Source organism: Mesoplodon bidens (genome assembly GCF_964165515.1).
Source record: "Mesoplodon bidens genome assembly, chromosome: 11".
Lineage (NCBI taxonomy): Eukaryota > Metazoa > Chordata > Mammalia > Artiodactyla > Ziphiidae > Mesoplodon > Mesoplodon bidens.
Genome location: NC_138167.1, coordinates 74,774,560 through 74,795,072, shown reverse-complemented (window position 1 = coordinate 74,795,072; position 20,513 = coordinate 74,774,560). Strand labels below are relative to the sequence as shown.

The window sequence follows — 20,513 nt, the reverse complement described above, 5'->3', positions numbered from 1 at the left end:
TAGTTTTACATCTGATGTTACAACTTACCTTGGATGAGAAATTTAACTTCTAAAAAGAAAAACAATATCGTATATTAACGCATATATGTGGAACCTAGAAAAATGGTACAGATGAACCAGTTTGCAGGGCAGAAATAGAGACACAGATGTAGAGAACAAACGTATGGACACCAAGCGGGGAAAGTGGCGGGGGGTGGTGGTACGGGATGAATTGGGAGATTGGGATTGACACATATACACTAATATGTATAAAATAGATAACTAATAAGAAACTGCTGTATAAAAAAATAAATAAAATTAAAAAAAGAAATTTAACTTCTATAAATTTAAATTTCCTTATCTATAAAATGGTAAAAATTATTATAACTATTTCATGGGGTTATTGTGAGTCTTAAGAGAATTAACACATGTAATTTAACTAGAATAGCACCCAGGCACATAGTTAACATTTACTGAACACTTACTAGCATCATAATCATCACTGCCATTGTTATTAACATCTTTCTATTTGTGACATACTCAGATAACAGATTGCCAGGATTTTTTTTATACCTCTCTGTGGTAGATTGTCTTACTTGAACACAATTATTCATTCTCTCCCCATTCTTGTTAATGCTTTCCTATAAAGAGATTTTAGGAAAGCTTATTGACCTTGGGCTTGGCTATTTGTCTAGCTTTGTAGACATGACGTATGCCATCTCTGAGCCAAATCTGAAATGTGCTTTTGGAAATTACTAGAAGATTTATAAATATATGTAGATAGATAGATAATAAACTGTTTTCAGACACTGACAAGTGGTATTGCAGGACTGTGATCCCTGAGAGAGGGGAAAGAAATGAGATAAGCCCTACAATAGCCTGAGCTTTCTGACTAAAGGCACATTCCAGACCACAGCTCAGGAAGGGAGAATTTCAGCAGAGTGAGTCTAACGCAGCAGGAATTTACAGGGAAGAATACTGGAGAAGAGGAAGCTATTTGAGAGGGAGCTTGCAAACTGAATACCAAGCCATGCATGCATAGGGTGAATTCCACAAGGCTAAGCCAAGACAACTGGGGAGTTGTAAACTAAAAAAATTCCCAGAGTGTACAAAGGGCTAGAAGTCATTTGAGATCTAACCCCCTAGATAGGAGCGCCTCTTTCAAAACTGAGAACATTCAGTGGAGACCAGAGAAGGGACACTTCTTAGTAGTAGGGTTAGCCCTCTTTGAAAACTGATAACATTCAGTGGAGACCAGAGAAGGGACACTTCTTAGTAGTAGGGCTAGCCCTAGTGTAACGGCTACTCTAGATCTATTCCACAATGCAAAGTACTAGCCACTATATGATCACAGCAAGATCTAGTCCAGTGAAGCTTAAAACCAAGCCCTGGGGCTTCCCTGGTGGCGCAGTGGTTGAGAGTCCACCTGCCGATGCAGGGGACATGGGTTCGTGCCCCGATCCAGGAGGATCCCACATGCCGCGGAGCGGCTGGGCCCGTGGGCCATGGCCACTGAGCCTGCGCGTCCGGAGCCTGTGCTCTGCAACGGGAGAGGCCACAACAGTGAGAGGCCCGCGTATCGCAAAAAAAAAAAAAAAAAACCCAAAAAAAACAAGTCCTGTAAGGCTCAAACTAATCCACAAACAGCTGCCTACAAGAACAAAGTCCATGAAAACTATAAGATGCTGATGAAAGAAACTGAAGACGACACAAACAGATGGAAAGATATACTGTGTTCTTGGATTGGAAGAATCAATATTGTTAAAATGACCATGCCACCCAAGGCAATCTACAGATTCAACACAATCCCTATCAAATTACCAATAGCATTTTCCACAGAACTAGAACAAAAATTTTTTTAATTTGTATGGAAACACAAAAGACCCCAAATAGCCAAAGGAATCCTGAGAAAGAAGAACAAAGCTGGAAAAATCACACTCCCTGACTTCAGACTATACTACAAAGCTACAGTAATCAAAAAAGTATGGTTCCAGCACAAAAACAGACTTATAGATCAATGGAACAGAATAGAAAGCCCAGAAATAAAACCACGCACTTATGGTCAATTAATTTACAACAAAGGAGGCAAGAATATACAGTAGAGAAGAGACAGTCTCTTCAATAAGTGGTGCTGGGAAAACTGGACAGCTACATGTAAAAGAATGAAATTAGAACATTCTCTAACACCACATACAAAAACAAACTCAAATGGATTAAAGACCTAAATGTAAGACTGGATACTATAAATCTCCTAGAGGAAAGTGTAGGCAGAACACTCTTTGACATAAATTGCAGCAATATTTTTTTGGATCTGTCTCCTAGAGTAATGGAAACAAAAACAAAAATAAACAAATGGGACCTATTAAACTTAAAAGGTTTTGCACAGCAAAGGACACCATAAACAAAACAAAAAGACAACCCACAGAATGGGAGAAAATATTTGCAAATGATGTGACTGACAAGGGATTAATTTCCAAAATATACAAACAGCTCGTATAGCTTAATATCCAAAAAACAAACAACCCAATCAAAATATGGTTAGAAGACCTAAATAAACATTTCTCCAAAGAAGACATACAAATGGTCAACAGGCACATGAAAAGATGCCCAACATCGCTAATTATTAGAGAAATGCAAATCAAAACTACAATGAGTTATCACCTCACACCAGTCAGAATGGCCATCATTAAAAAGTCTACAAATAATAAATGCTGGAGAGAGTGTGGAGAAAAAGGAACCCTCCTACACTGTTGGTGGGAATGTAAATTGGTACAGCCACTATGGAGAATAGTATGGAGGTTCCTTAAAAAACTAAAAATAGAGTTACCACATGACCCAGCAATCCCACTCCTGGGCATAAATCTGGAGAAAACCATAATTCGAACAGGCACATGCACCCTCAGTGTTCATTGCAGCACTATTTACAATAGCCAAGACATAGAATCAACCTAAATGTCCATCAACAGATGAATGGATAAAGAAGATATGCAATGGAATATTACTCAACCATAAAAAAGAATGAAATAATGTCATTTGCAGCAACATGGATGGATCTAGAGGTTATCATACTAAGTGAAGTAAGTCAGAGAAAGACAAATATCATACTATATCACTTATATGTGGAATCTAAAAAAATGATACAAATGAACTTATTTATAAAACATAAATAGACTCACAGACACAGGAAACAAACTTATGGTTCCCAAAGGGGATGGAGGGGGGAGGGGTGGGGGGGACGGGGGGGAGAGATAAATTAGGAGTTTGTGATTAACATATACACACTATTATATATAAAACAGGTAAACAACGAAGAGCTACTGTATAGCACTGGAAACTATACTCAATGTCTTGTAATAACCTATAATGGAAAAGAATCTGAAAAAGAGTATATATATATATATATATATATATATATATATATATGTATGTATATGTATAACTGAATCACTTTGCTGTACACTTGAAACTAACACAACACTGTAAATTAACTATACTTCAATCTTTTAAAAAAGCAAAAAGGAGAAAAAATACTCTGTAAGGAAAAAACAGTCAAGCACTTAACATTACATTCACAATGTCTAACATCCAACCAAAAATTATTTTTAAGAGTTTGAAATTATATTTGGTTGCATTTATAAACCTAGTTAAATACCCTGAAATATTCTATTTACTTTAGACATTTCACTTATCTCACAAAAGTTTCCTAGTACTTAAAGTAACCTTTCTAAATCTAATAAATTATATGTACAAATACAGTGAGTCTTATGTTTTCATAAATATTCATGCAATGTATATAAATTTGGTAAGATTTCTATTTAACAATCACAAGGATAAATTAATTACATAATTATTACTTTTAAAATGGAATCAGAAGACTGACATGTTACTGTAATGGGCTAAGTAACAAGTATATTTAAAAATGTGTACTGTCTCTTTACCATAAAATCATTCATACCATAAATTTGATTCTCAAATATTTTTATACTTAGTTCTAAGTCTCCCTAGGGTTAAAAGTTGCCTACCCATTCTTGAAACAGTTGCATCATCCCAAGACATTTTTGGTAATATCATTTTAGCTGATCGAGCTTTTATTATTGTCAGACATCTCAGCCAGGACATTCCTGCATTTTTCTCAAGGACTCTAGTACATATTTTGTATGGTAGGGAATCCATAACTTAAACACAGAATTGATCTCACAGTCTTTGTAGCCTACAGCCTTAGATTTAAGTTAAATGTTACTAAATTTTTCTGACATCTCACAAAATTCTTCAACTGTTATTCACACCCTTCTCTTGGACTGAATTTTATATTTTATCATTTTAACATATTTAAAGATCTCCTCACCTATGATTAAGATGTGTAAATTAAATAGAAACTCAATTTTTTTCAAATCAGGTAGGAACAATTACTATAAATATTAAAATAATACCCAAACAAATTTTACACTCATGGCTTTAGCTGGATTTGCCATCACATCTTCAAAATAATTATGCTAACAAAATTCATTTAAATATTTCCTTCCATTTAAAGGGACATGACTAGTGCTACATATACAGTCATTTTCTCCATAGCTTTTTAAAAGATGAAAAAACTTTTATTGGATGGATTTCCAGTTCTCCTTGCTAAACCATTAGATAGGGATAAATAACATTCCAATTAGGAAGCATTCTTACCTCCTAAAACAACTAAGGTTACCAACAATCTCTTTATAGACTCAAACAGCAAACTAAAAGCATTAAACTCCACTAAACACAACTGAAAAGAACTATTCTGCTAGATTGTCTTAGTATTTCATCTTCAGGTAAAGAGAGGAGCACCATGCCAGGCTTTTAATTTATTCTCAACATCACATCTCTGGAAGGACATCTTAAGTTGAAGAAAACTTTCACCATCCTAACTCCAGAATCATTGCCCTGAATTGTCAAAGAGGGGGAAAATTTTCTCAGGAAAGAAATAAAAAATTATGAGTGGGCAGCTCCTCAAAAAGTTAAAGAGTTATCATATGATCTAGAAATTCCACTCCTAGGTATATACCAATAGAATTGAAAACATATGTTCACACAAAAACATGTATAAAAATGTTCAAATGGCATTATTCATAATAGCCAAAAAGTGGGTGCAACCCAAATGTCCAACTAATGGTAAATGGATAAACAAAATGTGATATATCCATACAATGGAATATTATTCAGCCATATTATTAACCCATACAATGAAATATTATTCAGTACTGCATGGTATTCAGAACTGATTTATGCTAAAGCATGAACCTTGAAAACGTACTAATTGAAGGAAACCGGATATAAAAGGTCACATATTGTATGATTCCATTTTTTGAAATGTCTAAAATAGGCAAATCCATAAAGACAGAAACTAGATTAGTGGTTGCCAGTGCTGGGGGGAGGGTGGGATGGGGAGTGACTGCTAAAGTTTCTTTTTGGGCTGATGAAAATATTCTGGAATGAGATAATAGGTTTCACAATCTTTTAACTATGCCAAAACTACTGAATTGTGCACTTTTTAAAAGGTGAATTGTATGATGCAATTGAATTATATCTCAATTTTTAAAAATTCCAACAATGAAAAAAAAGGAGGGGGTACTATATTCTTTAAAAATGTCAACGTTATAAAAGATAAAGAACATACATATATTCATACAGACAGATGGACAGAATAAAAGATAAAGTAAATGGAGTAAAATGTTAACATTTGGTGAACATGGATACAGGGTATACAGGGTTTTTTGTACTATTTTATTTTTGCAACTATTCTATAAGTTTAAAATTATCTCCAAATAAAATTTTTTAACATTAAAAAAAGTGGGAAAACCATGGTAAAATCAAAATATCTAAAATGATTTACTGCAAATGTATTCTATTTCAATTTCCTGCAAATCTAACATGCCCACTCCCACTAAATTAAATCATATGTTTAATTGTATAGGACCCTCTTACCTTTTCCCTGGCTAAATTCTATCCAAGAGTTAGGTGGAAATTACAAATATACAAAAAGGGAAAGGTGCTAAAATATTCCTCTTTTTAGGATATATTGGTGTTTTATAGATAATTAAAGAATTACTTTTATAAACCACTAATGACACAATCAGTAAGAGAACCTGGTTGACTAAAAGCCAACCGTGAACTTCTGCGTTAATATCAAAACCTAAAAGTGTCTGCCTTCTAAATCAAATACACTTAAATGACCCTAGTCAAAATAATATTTTGTATTAATTTCTGGGTATATCATCTTGTGTAATGTGGTAGGCTGAATAATGGTCCTCAAAGACATCCACATCCTAATCTCCAGAACCAGGGAATGTTACCTTATATGGCAAAAAGGGGCTTTGCAGATGTGATTAAGTCAAGGATTTTGAAATAGGGAGATTATCCTGGATTATTTTAGTAAACCCTAAAGTAATCACAGGTGTGTACTTATAGGCAGGAAGTAGACAGGAATTTGACTACAGAAGACAAAATAATGTGACCACAGAAGCAGAGATCAGTAATGTGGCTGCAAGCCAAGGAATGCTAGTGCTACCAGAAAATGAAACAAATTAAGGAACGATTCCCCCTGAAACCTCCAGAAGGAACAAGCTCCGCCGACACCTTCATTTTAGCCTTGAATAACAAACTCATTTTGGACTTTGACCTCCAGAACTGTACGAAAATTAATTACTGTTGTTTTAAGCCACAAGGTTGTGGTAATTTGTTACAGCAGCAATGGAAATGAATACAGGACTATAGATAAAACTGTAGAATTTTAAGCCTAATAAATGTCTGTGTACCTCGGTACTGATTCCATGATATAGGTAAACTACAGAAAGGTAAGGATTAACACAGCTAAAGTGGTTCAAATTGCTATGATTCAACTTAACTGCGAAACATAACTGCCATCTTTTTGATTCATGGCTTTCACATTTATCTAGATTGTTGGTGGCATTTTGTAACTGCTGTTACATAATTTCATTAATAGCATTCATTATTTTCACCCTAAATTCTTCTGAAATATGTGGCTGCTATGAGTGACATTTTTATATAATAGCTGTTTGTGTGCAAACAAGAAAGCAATGGGCATGGAAAGTTGTAAACACTTTTTAAAATGCCCTTTATAATAACCATTAGAATTTCCTCACTAGACTGACCTTCTAGGAATCACTCTAAACTGAGATCAGACGGTGCTACAGAACTCTGCAGAAGAGTGACATGCACAATAATTTTACATTCTACTTACATCACCACATCAAGGCAGTGATACTCTAGAATGTTTTGTAAATAACCAGATGGCATCCCTGTTAGTCTCCACAGGACCCAAGTAACAATCTGAGGCGGACTGTTATTGCTCTTAGAGCTTATTGCTTCTTAGGCCATCTTTTTAAAGTTAACCTTGAGGAATGAGAAATGAATCAACATTTTGCTTCTCAGATCTTGCCTAAAGAGAGAAAAGCTGATAATTTTTCAAATCAGTATATATCATGTACATACAAGAATTACATAGCCATGTAGTTATAAAAAATTGAAAAAGAGTCTTTAAAATCCTCTTAAAATTATGCATACAAGAAAAAGAAAAGGCAACAATCATTGTGTACAGGTATTTCAGTTACTGGCCCAACGTTAGATCCTTTTAATAGTTTTTAAAAATTACTACATGTTTAAAGATTACCATATGGATGAATAAATGCCTTTATACTTTTTCTGCAAGTCATACCTAAGCATATCATAATCTAGAGCTTAGATTACTCTCTAAACTGACTTTCTATTTCCTCTTCTATTTTCTTTTTTTTTAAGATTTTTTTTGATATGGACCATTTTTTTCTTTAAAGTCTTTATTGAATTTGTTAGACTATTGCTTCTGCTTTGTGTTTTGGTTTTTCGGCTGTGAGTCATGTGGGATCTTAGCTCCCAACCAGGGATTGAACCTGTGTCCCCTGCATTGGAAGGTGAAGTCTTAACCACTGGACTACCAAGGAAGTTCCTCCTCTTCTATTTTCATTTGAAATAGATTTTTTCTAGCCACGTGTTGCCATTTTTATTTTTTTATGGTGATACTAATGTCTAGATACTTTCTGCTAAGGCAGTATACACTATTTTCCTAATACTATGTCCTCATTGAAAGGATCGTTTTTTCATTACAATCTATTATGTTATTGGACAGGTACTGTGGCAAAGTCATTTAGAGGGATAACTCTCCTTCATTTTCCATACATATACCACTTCCTGGATAATTTCTATTCACATTAATTGGATGGCTTTCAAAAGGAATAAAACATTTGGTGAAGTGCTATTTATTTAACATCCACTATGTATATGGCACTATGGGATCAACAAAACAAATAAATAAAATAAAGACACAGTTTTGTCCTCAAGAGGCTTATACCATCATAAGGGAAGATACTACATTTACTGAAAAAGCTATAATGACTGGCTAAATATAAAGAATGACTTAAGAGAAGTGTCAATAAAGTGCTATAGGAATTCAGAGGAGAAAAAGATTACCTAAGATTAGGGGAATTTATGAATTTAGTTTTGAAAAATGAGGATTCTGACTGGCCTTCATGGAGGAGGGGAACGACATAAGAAAGAAAAGACAAAAATCACAGGTGGCGTACGAGAATCAGTAAATGGCTGAGTTTGGCTGGAGTACAAGAAAGGCAAGAGGTACAAGAAAGGGAGGGGCAGGCAGGAGCTTGAGAAGGTAAGACTCCAGGAGGCCTGAACACCAAGTTAAAACTTCAACCTTGTTCACTAAGCAATAAAGACTTCCTCAGGGTGACTACAAAAATAAAGTCAGTAACAGTAAACAAAGCTTTGTTTCTTTTGTCCTTTTTTGAACTGGAGAGGTGAGAAGGGGGAAATTCCATATTTACTTCAGATATCAGAAATCAGCACGTTTTATCAGGAGTGAAAGAAAGGTAGCACATTGAATGAATGTAGAGTGAGCCTCAGTACTTGTACCGAAGCTAACAGAATGCCAGGGGAGCTGTTCAAAGTCATTTCTGAATATCCAAAGCTCTAAGTAAGGAGTTAAGTGAGACTTTTCTCAATGTCCAATTCTTTGAGAGCCACATAATTCACGGCCTCTATTTATAACCAAAGCATATGGCTGCCATGAAATCCTCTTTTTATCTCTAAAGACAGCTAAGTATTTCCAGTATAGTTCAGGAATTGAACTCTGTCTCCAAGAGCTAGGCATCCCACTCAGCAGGATGAATGGGATCTTGGAATTTAAATATGCCCATTCCTAATCTCTGTGTTCAGAATACCTCCAATGAGAGGCTTCCAACTGCTGGTCCTATGAGGCCCCCTAGTGCTCAAAATGCAAACACTTTATTGTAGAAATCCAAAACACCTTTAAATTAACTGTGGAATCAATCAGTAGCCCATTAAAAAATATAATTTTAGAGAAACAAATGATACAGATGAAATGTAAAAGATCCTGTTTTAATTAGTTCATCTTGAATTACTTTCAGCCAACTTTCAGAAGACAAGTAAAGGCCTAGAAAAGGCTAAGCAATATTTAATAATAAAATTATTTTACAAAATTATGGTCTCATTACATTTCACTTTTTAAATTTCCTGATCTAGTTAAACTACTAATATATCATCTATAACACTCAAAATATTGAAAGCTTTAGAGAATAACACATTATGTTAAGTCTTTTATAAGGAGTTTATCACTTGTGTAATTTTTAAAAATAAATTCCACAGAAGTTGATTTATCTTATGGAATATCGTAATAGTCTGTATCATTGTAACAACTGTCATATTTATTATGGTAACATTCTTCGGTGGCTTCAACTGGTGGAGACACCCTGGTATTTGGCAGGCAGCTGATATCATGGTAATTTAAGTACCCAAGTCTGCAAATAATATACTTTTCTTTTTTATGGGAACAAGATCTTACATTTGGGCCATTGATCATTTACTGTCTTCTACCTCACTTCAACTAGACACATCTTATCTTCTGTATGAGAATTTTCCTTTAACATACATATCAAGTCTTAATGAGTATTGTTTTTATGTCATTAAATAATTTATGGTAATTTTATATACTACATGAAACTTCTCTTGATATCTCCAAAAGTAGTAGAAAATGACTGCCTTTGACAGGTTAAAGCCCTCTCTTTAGTTCAAAAACATTTATCTGAGACTCTTACTTCTACAAACCAAATATACTTTAGATTTATTCTAAAGTATACCATAAATCTGTCTAGAATCCATGAATATATATGAGGATATGTGATTAAATGTTTGCTTCTGGCTTGGCTTATAAACTCTCTCTCTCTTTCTCTCTGTCTCTCTCACTGTTTTTTTTTTTTTTTTTTTTTGTATTACTGTGGGTTTCTATTTTCTTTTAATTTTTTTAAAATTTGGCATCAAAAAAAATGAAACTACAACCAACTTTTAGCACTAAACCTATGCTCACAAATCATATACATCTACATTGACAATAGCCACACAGTATAAATTTGCATTAAAACAATCCATTACATTCTATAAATACCCTATTACTATTATCAGGAATCACATATATAAGATGACTCCAAATTCACACAGCATTCAGGCTCATTTTCATGGTGATTTTTGGTTGTTAGTATTAATTGCCACATTGGTTTCTGAAAGGTGGAAAAATCACTAAATTTCAAACTCCACCGTAACTTATGTTTTGAGATAACAGTGCAACACATATATCAGAATCCTGTGGGTTGACCCATCAGTGGCTACACATTCAGAGGAAAGGGCAGAATTCACAGACTATGACAGATCTGTGTTCAACCTTCCTACCAACAGTGGGTAACACACATAACCTTTATGATCCTCAGTTTTCTCATCTGAAATTAGAAATCATAATCCTTATCTTTTGAGTTTTAAACTCTTTAAGAAGAGAAAAATATGCGAGAACCACAACACATAGTAGGTGTACAACAAGTAACAGTTATTGTTCTAATCAGCCTCAACTACAGTTCTAACACAGATGAAGGCCACCACGGAGTCATGACATTGCTGCAACAATGTTTATTTAAAGAGACTCTGAATAATGCATTATAGTTAATTTCAAGTCAACTTACCAAGACAGGAGTACAAACCCTGACTTATCCAAGCTAATATGGCAAGAGTTATAAGGTCGCCAAAACTAGCAGCAATGGGTGTAGCAACATTATCGGGATTTATCCCAGTCTTCTTTGAACCAACGATAACCCCAACCATTATTATTCCTAGAAAAAAATAAAGCTCATTACTTTTTCTGCTATAATTTAAAGAAAATCAATCCCCCGAAATATTGAAATACATAGGCTAGACAAACAGTGTATCACTTCCGGTTAGACTGCTTAGATAAGCTGACTAAAGCAAACAAAACATTTTACTTGAATGCTTTGGCAAAATGTTTTTCAACAAATTCCAAGTGGGGATCACAAAAGATCTGAGAAGTTCAATGTTGCATTTAGAGACCTGAAGAGCTACTGTAAAATAACATTAAAGTTCCAAATTTAGTAACATGCATGTCTTAGATGTAATGTATTCATGTGTATCAAAGCCAAAGATTTTATTTTAACCCTCAAATAAAGGATGTCAAAGAAAGGTGAGTCATATTTAAGGACTTCCCTGGTGGCAGAGTGGTTAAGAATCCGCCTGCCAATGCAGGAGACACGGGTTTGAGCCCTGGTCCGGGAAGATCCCACATGCCACGGAGCAACGAAGCCCGTGTGCCACAACTACTGAGCCTACGAGTGACAACTACTGAAGCTTGCGCATCTAGAGCCCATGCTCCGCAGCAAGAGAAGCCACCACAATGAAAAGCCTGCGCACCGCAACGAAGACCCAACACAGCCAAAAATAAATAAATAATAAATATATTTAAAATAAATAAATAAATAAAAAGGTGAGTCATATTTATACACATAGCAATTGGGAAGAAGGCCAACAAAACCAGATTTGTTTACATAGTGGTAGCCAGAAATGCTTGCTTCATTTTATTATTAAAAAGTGTTGAAGTATTAAGAAGAGGGAAGTAATTAAATTTAACACTGCAGGCCAGAATACAAGAAGCAGTCTTTGTAAAGGATATTCTTTAAACCCCAAGTTTCTGTCTATGAACCTATAACAACAGAAGATGAAAATGTGACTGTGTACTTATACTTTTAAATCCTTATATTCTTGAATATAGAAATGGGAGAAAAATGATAGCATAACAGCCATACCCAATTGTATAGATTTTCTCATGCCAACACATTTAAGAGGATGCAGGGCAGAGAAAATTTAAGATTAGTTCATTTATGTCTTAACCATAAATCAATATGGAAGCCTAAATATGGCTATAGACAAAAACCAGAATCTCACTGCATTTTTAGACTGAAAATGACTCTAAATGATTTTATTCTAACATACTCACTTTATAGATTATAAAATTGAGGTCCTAGGAGTAGGTTTAAATTCTTGCATAAGGTCCCATAGCTTGTAAGTAACAGTGTTTTTTCTACTACCCCGTAAAGCCAAATTATTGAAAGTAGAATTTTTGTTCAATGTCTCACGTCTTATATTCTGGAGGCTTTTTCAATCTATGGACTTACCTTTCCCATAATATCATTGTAAACAGAAAAAAACAATAGCAGGAAAAAAACTTAAACATTATACAGTAATCAGTCAAGATGTGATCACATAAATTATTTTTTCAAAATCAGCACATTTAAAGATCAATGTGGAAAGTTCTCCTGTGAAAGAATGCTGTCTATAACTTTTCAGCTGAAAACAAATATTTTGCCATCACGGGCCAGTGGAAAGAGCTGGGAGGCAGGAAATGGGTTTTAATTATGAATTTTCTGTGAACAAGCTGATGAAATTGGACAAGTCACCTTACCTAAGTCAGTTTTCTCACCTACAAAAGGTGGTCAATAGTATCTGCTCTACATATATAAAGGTCAAGTTATCATAAAATTAGAACACACATTATTAAAAGTAAGAAGGCTAACAAATATATTTTTAAAATCTGAATTTTTATGGTTTTAAAAATCCCAGGCAATACAAATACTTGTTAGTCTGAAAAGTTTTAAACAATTTTTTCTAAATGAAACAATATTAGAGAGAAAACAGAAGCAAATGAGCCTAAAGAAACAGAGTGCTAATGCTTTAACACTTTTTTTTTTTTTACCAGAAATTAGTTTCCCAATAGCATAACTTCACTATGCTTTCACCAGTGTTAACACCATTCAATTCTAGTAATTCTATATAAAGACAAGAAACTACCCCTGGTACGATTTAAGTACTAAAATAAAATGCTTGAAAATATTTTGGTAGTCAGGTCTTAATTTTAAGAGTTTCTAAGTTACCAGAACCTAGCCGAAAAAGTTAGCTTTGTTGTATGATCACCTGACAGTAGAGTGTTCGATTTTTAACCTTGCTGATGATCTAAAATGAGAAGATGGTAATAATAAAATAAAAATTACCAAGTCTTTCTGATTACTGTTCCATAATAAGCTAGTTCTCTAGTGTAAAGTTGATATTAATAAATCAATATAAAGAATGATATCCCAACTAAAAAAATTATAATGTAGTTAAACGTTAAAACCTTCTGGCTCTTTAACGTTCTATAGCCAACAATATGCTGTGTTAAGCATATGGTTATACTTGTATTGCCACAGAAACAGTAATTTTTTTGAAATCTGAAACTTAAAAAAATTTCAACAGAGGGACTGCTTTTTTTAAAAAAATTAATTAATTTATTTATCTTTGGCTGTGTTGGGTCTTTGTTGCTGCGCGTGGGCTTCCTCTAGTTGCCGTGAGCAGGGCTACTCTTCGTTGTGGTGCGTGGGCTTCTCACTGAGGTGGCTTCTCTTGTTGCAGAGCATGGGCTCTAGGCGCGCGGGCTCTAGAGCGCAGGCTCAATAGTTGTGGCACACGGGCTTAGTTGCTCCGCAGCATGTGGGATCTTCCAGGACCAGGGCTCGAACCAGTGTCCCCCTCATTGGCAGGTGGATTCTTAACCACTGCGCCACCAGGGAAACCCAGAGGGACTGCTTTTAAAACTCAGAATTCCTGGAATACTTGCTACTCAGATGACAAGCTGGTAAATCCTCTGCACGATTTCCAGACAGGAGATTCTCAATTAATTTAAATTACAGAAACAAATGAATATCTAGACTATTTTCCTGATCTTGTCTGGGAGATGCACCAGGGGACCTAAAGCTGGGACACAACCTCAGAAAGCTTGCTCTATACTAAGGCTTACGTATAATATATATAAATATATCTGAAATAATCTATTTTAAAAGTTTGTAGATAACTTTTCTCTGCTTTTTATCATGAACAAGTACCATTTAAATAAAAATAGTTAACATGGAAAATAAATAATTAGAAAGTAAAATATTATAGAGTAGACATTTATAAATGTACTTACCCTGCAGAAGAGATGCAATGAAGGCAGTTGCTACACTGCTAGAGCACAAAAGTATGGAATGATCAAGATAGTATTTTCCCTCTGGAATCCAGCCCAATATAATGGCTGCCACAGCTGCTAGAAAGCCAACTACTGTTGCTTGAACCTTAAAAAAGTTTTAATGAAATCCAACAGAATTATTCATTTTGAAAACGCATTTTTTATTTTATGATGTAAATATGCATACAAGGAGTCAGAAGAAAGTATGATATACGGTAATTGAGCTGCCTTACCTTTTGAAGAAGCTACTGTATTTTATTTTACTATTCCCTAAGGTGATGGGTTCTTAAAGTGCCCTGATCTGGCAGAAGTAGGTATGGAATGGGATCTAGGAATCTATTCTTAACAAGCACCCTAAGTGACTTGGATGGTGTAACCCACAGATCACCTAAAAACTACCAACCTGAAGACTGAAAAGTACCCAATCCACATAACTAAGTCTGACTCTAGACACAGTATTGGCAAAAGATTGGATTCTACAATCAAATGGTAAGAGTTTGATTCCTAGCTATACCACTTAACCTTGTGGCAAGCTATTGAAATTTATTCATCCAACAAGCATCAATTTAGGATCTACTATGTACAAGGTGCTATGCTTAGTGTTGGGCTACAATGGTGGTCAAAATAGATTTATTTCCTGCCCTCACAGAGCTCTTGGTCAATGGGAGGGACAGACATTAAAAAAATAACCTCACAAATCGTCACTGTTGTGATTAGTGCTATAAAAACCTTAGCTCGTAATCTGAAAAATGATAATGATAATATCGAACATGAACGGGTTATTTTGATATTTAAATGAATTACATAAATATATAAAGTACTTCCCACAGTGGTGGCACAAAGCAACCCTCAGGAGAAAAGAAAAAAATGCAGTTACTCTTAGAATCCTATTAGTCGAATGCTAGAACTAAAAGAAACCCTGAAGGAATCTCCAGTTCACTGATTCTTAACTGTGTTTGTGTCATAGACTCCTTCGACAATTTGGTAAAAATTTTATAGATTCTTCCCTCCACGAAAACACAGATGCATTCAATATTTTGAGTAGAACTTCTGGGTGCTTAGACTCTCTGAAGCCAATCCATGTACTGGAATCCAGGGCTCCAGGTGAAAAACCCAAGTAGTCTGATCTTGTCATAGAGTAAATTAATGGAAAAGCCTGGGCCAGCAAGTCCAGATATCCTAGATTCCAGCCCCACATCTTTCATTACAGCAGATTCAGAGCTGAGAGTCAAGCTGTAAGCACCATTATGGTTGTACCAGTTGCTAAGATACTTCAGCATTCTCTTACTGGTGAGTAAATAATATGGTATGTAAAAGAAATAAAATTAATTAATAATTTAAATTCTAGCACCGTGATTCCAAGGTTTTTCTTAGAAATAAAATATAGTGCTTTTACTTCTTGGAAATGAAATACAGAGTTAGGGAGCCTATGTAAGACTTACAGCATATGCGCATGCACACACACACACACACACCCCTGAGATAAATAAGTCCTATTCTGTAAACCTGCAAAGGAAATGCCCCGTTGTACCCAAGAGAAGAGCAGAGTCTGGGTTAAGGAGTAGCTGGGGAGGTTAACAGGAGCCATAAATACATGTGAGCGCAGGGCACATCCCTCCTGGTGAGGTAATGATTCTTCAGTGGGATTGGGAGCTTTGCTTTATTTGACAATTTATGGACAGGTTGAAGTGGCCACTGTGTACAACTGTGGAGAAATCTGTGACAGATCATCTGCTTAGTGTCCCATTTAATAGTCAGAAGAACACACCCCAGCTAATGCCAGCATGAGCCTCCTCTGTCCTTTCCATCGCTCCCCACCTCTACCCTCCATAACTAGCCGCTAGTCGAAGGAACACTGCTAACCCATCCCACGCCCCTCCCCACGCCATCTACTCCCTCACGAGCTTTAGCGGATAAAGCCTCAGAGATAGCACAACTGCCACCCCCCACCTGACCTTGTTTTCTTCTCCCCTCTGCTTCTGTCCACAGGTAACTGGGCTCCAACCAGTTGCCGCCTCACTGGCTGGCACCGACTATGTCCTGATGGGCCTGTGTGGGGTTCCCTGTTTCTCATGCATCCTTGGTGGAGTGAGACAAAGACACAGACTTCAGGCTGTGGCAACTAGGATCAGTGAATCCCCGGCCATCACTGGCTCCCATCCTGACCAACAGTTGTGGGGAGAGAGGATGACAAGGGAAGGGTAGAGACTAAGAGTGAAAGGAAAAATTAAAAGCAGAGATGGAAAACTATTAGAATAATTTGATGAATAATTTATAGTACAATTCATATAACTTAGTAAGAGTTTAGGGTATTTAAAGAAAAAAATGGAATATATTTTCAAATTTTAATTTATATATTAATTTATAGTTGTCTACTGGTTGTTAGATATTTTGGTTATTACTCCGGCATAGATTCCTACAGTTTTGAGCTGAAAAGGATCATGCACGTCTCTAGTGCAATACTGTGGAAAAGAAGAGGAAAATAAAGCACAGAAAGGTTAAGTTAACAAAGGTTATATAGCTAGTTAATGTTAGAGCTGAGATTAGATACCAGATTTTCTTATTTCTAACCCTGTGATCTTAGAAGCAGTTGCACAGATATTTTTTTAAAGCCTATATTCCAAAACTTCCTTTATTTCTTTGTCTTTGAACATTACATGAAATAAATAGTTTGCCACATGTTCTCAACATTATGTCCTAGTTGAACTAACATTAAAATTAGTGAGCATTTCCTAAGCTTGCACTTGCTAAAGAGGTGCTAGGGGGCTGCAGTCTTGTGTCTTGGGGATAGGGGAGGGTGGTGGGAGAGACAGAGATATTCCCCTGAGATTAGAAAGAACTGTAGGTAATCTATATATCATTCATGTATATGTAATTGACAATTTAATGTGCTCATTTTTATTAACACTGATAACATTAACAAATTAAGGAAAATTCAGCTTAAACAAACATCTTACCATAATATATTTTAAAAGTTGAGTTTAATTAAATAGAGGATTTACTTTTAAAAAAATCAAAGTAGAAAAACAGCACCTAAGCCATGAAGTGCTAAATATTTATTTGTACAGATATTAACTCAAATTCTGGCTCTATTATATAATTATGGTAGAAGAGATTTCATATATTTATTCTATATTTTGCACATTATACATTTTTCATATTTAGAAGAATCTGATCAGTTTCTAGAAAAAGAAAACTTTCAGAAGCCATGGGTATCCATTTATTCTATCACTTGTTCATAGTACCCAATTATTATTTTAGGCCCCCTGAAACAATTAAATGGTAGACTTAAGAGCACTAAAATTTATTCCATTCTTATAGGTAAAACTCAAGATCTGTAAACAAATATATGCATCACTTACCTGTTTTAAAGCCAAGTTGCCAATTATTAAGTTCCACTTTTCAATAGGTGAATCCATCTTCCCAATATTTACCTGTTAAGATGGATAGTTTCATGTATCACTGAATAATCCACATGCTCTGTACTCTTGTTTAAACAGCGTATGAAGTCTTAAAGCCAAAAATAATCCTTTAGTATACTCGGTGAGCTCACATTGCATGTTAAATATAATTTTAAATTCACTACAAGTCTTGCATCTCACACTCAGCTTGCCTGGGACGTTTAGAAAAAAAATTTTTTTTAACTTAATTACTAGCTCATAAGAACTAGTGGGCCAGTTAGTACTATCTACCTGCCCTCTGATGTTATTTTACAACTAACATCAAGTGTCATACTAACATGTCAAATTTTGTCTATTGAGGCCTAACATAAATAATTACATAATTTTTAGCTGCTAGCGTTTAATTCCACATCATGAAACTTATGTAATTTCAAGAATTATTGACCAAAAAACCCAGATATAAATAAATCATTCATATTACATAATTTATATTTGAGTCATAACTAAAATTGTTATCAATAAAAAATTCATTCAGTTCACATATGAATTTTTTTTTTTTTTCCCTGCAGAATGCGGGCCTCTCACTGCTGTGGCCTCTCCCATTGCGGAGCGCAGGCTCCGGACGCGCAGGCCCAGCGGCCATGGCTCACAGGCCCAGCCGCTCCGCGGCATGTGGGATCCTCCCGGACCGGGGCACGGACCCGTGTCCCCTGCATCGGCAGGCGGACTCTCAACCACTGCGCCACCAGGGAAGCCCTCACATATGAATTTTGATAATGTACTTCACTATTAAAATGTATACATCTGTTGGCTAAATCAAAGAATAGCCTCTAAAAAATAATATTATTATTCACATATTCAATTGCTCTGTAAGCTAAATCATACTTCTCAACCACTTAGGATTCAAAAACTGTATATCCAAAACAGATAAGTTTTTCTAATGCAGTCATTTGGAAAGCAAAGCAATCATCATTAAAAATATACTAAGCCAGGTTTCAATGATTCATTATATGGTTGTTCACTGAAGACAGATGAATGGGTAAAGTGGGAGATATATAAGGGTAATTATTTATGGGTAGTTAACCATGGACAAACTAGAGTTTAGTTCACTGGCTTCAAACCAACAGGTTAAGTGCTACATCAACACTTCCTGTATCAATGTGGAAAACAGATTCTATTCTCTAACTTCACTCTCGACTGTAGTCTCAAAGTATCAAGCAAATGCACATATTAAGATTTCTCAGTGTTTCCGAATAATTATTCCTGCTGTCTTTACTTGTATTATTTCCTTCCTAAGCCTGAAAGTCTAAATTATTGAAAAAATTTGCGTTTGCAGCTCTAGCAACCTGAGTCTCTGCTCTAGTGAACAAGGTACAAGCAACATTTAAAAAGTGAACCTATCTTGGGTTTAGTGTTCAAGAAATAGGTATGAGAGAAATTAGTTATTTTTTTATAACTTTTAGAAAGATGTCTGTAGGTATAGGAAGCAATCTAAAATGATTCTGTGAAAAAGTACAAGATGTCAAGACTCCACGACTGCTTGATGATCAATGGAGACACACATTCATCATGGTCTAGGAAAAGATTAAGAAAGGTGAAGGTGACAGAATGAATGAGCACCATGAATTAGGTAAGCAACTGTGCCAGATTCACTTGGTATCAGCACTACCAGTGATGGCTGCAGTGACATGCCTCAAAATCCCCTTCTCTAGAGCTTCAGCTTACAGTCTGCCAGTGAGAAGAACTTGCCTAAGATTTGAAAGGCAGAAGTGAAGGAGAGGCCATTATTTTTGGAAGGTCTCATTGGTCAGATACAGTAGCATCCAGACCTCTTCACTACAATGCACCCATGGCTTTCTTCCCCTACTCCAGTGCTTCAGGTTGTTTCTCTGATCCTCCTACTTCAACTTCTCCCACATTTGTGTAAGCCCAGATTGGTCTATTAAACTCCTTATTGCCACAATACATAACATGGCTCTGTTTCCCTGACCAAACCCAACTGACAGAGCAACTTCACACTACTCAGTTAATTGTATTATAAATGATGATGATCACAATCTCTAAGTCCCTTCCAGTCTAGAAGTCTCTGAACCTGTAATCCTTTTAGTGTAAGATAAATAATAAACAGCAAGTTGATGTATGATGTGAAATAAAATATATTTCATATTTATGAAATATAATTTATGATGTAAAATTTAAAAAGTAGAATATATTCACAAACAATAACTTTATTTTACAAAGAAAAGACTTTTAGAAGAATTTAAAAAAGAAAATAAAACTAGAGAAATGTTGACCCATTTCCATAGTTAGGAAGAACAATTACAGTATGGGCATTAGGGTGGGGTATGGCAAGACACAGAAAATTGACCCTAGTTGCCTCCAACTTGTAAAAACTGTACCAAGACGCAGGCTAACCCACCCTACTGTCCAGAGCCTAGGATTAATGTGAACTATCTATATTTTTTCAGAGTAGAGAGGGAGAAGCATGAATGTTCTATCTAAAGGCCTTTGCTGGATCTATTTTTATTAGATTAGTTGACCTGATGGTGCTCAGCTAGAGAAACTAAGAACTTGGAAGGTGATAAAGCACATTAGGGCAAGATCTGATAAAGACTTTTGTGTAATCCAGATTTATTTAAATTACATCTATCTTAAAGTACCAGAAAAACAGGCCACTATTTCTGCAGATATACTAACTAGTCTTT

At 35.3% G+C, this 20,513-nt stretch overlaps 1 protein-coding gene across 11 annotated transcripts in view; it reads right to left on the bottom strand.

Moving 5' to 3' along the window:
• Positions 1-20,513, bottom strand: part of SLC41A2 (solute carrier family 41 member 2) — a 152,781-nt gene that overhangs the window by 56,995 nt on the left and 75,273 nt on the right. For all 11 annotated transcript variants that reach the window (XM_081249449.1, XM_081249454.1, XM_081249453.1 and 8 more), the window contains exons 4-6: positions 17,770-17,841; positions 14,369-14,513; positions 11,046-11,192 (exon numbers count right to left, since the gene is read on the bottom strand). In XM_081249449.1, the coding sequence (XP_081105575.1) occupies positions 11,046-11,192; positions 14,369-14,513; positions 17,770-17,841 (364 nt within the window). The remainder of the gene's footprint in view (positions 1-11,045; positions 11,193-14,368; positions 14,514-17,769; positions 17,842-20,513) is intronic.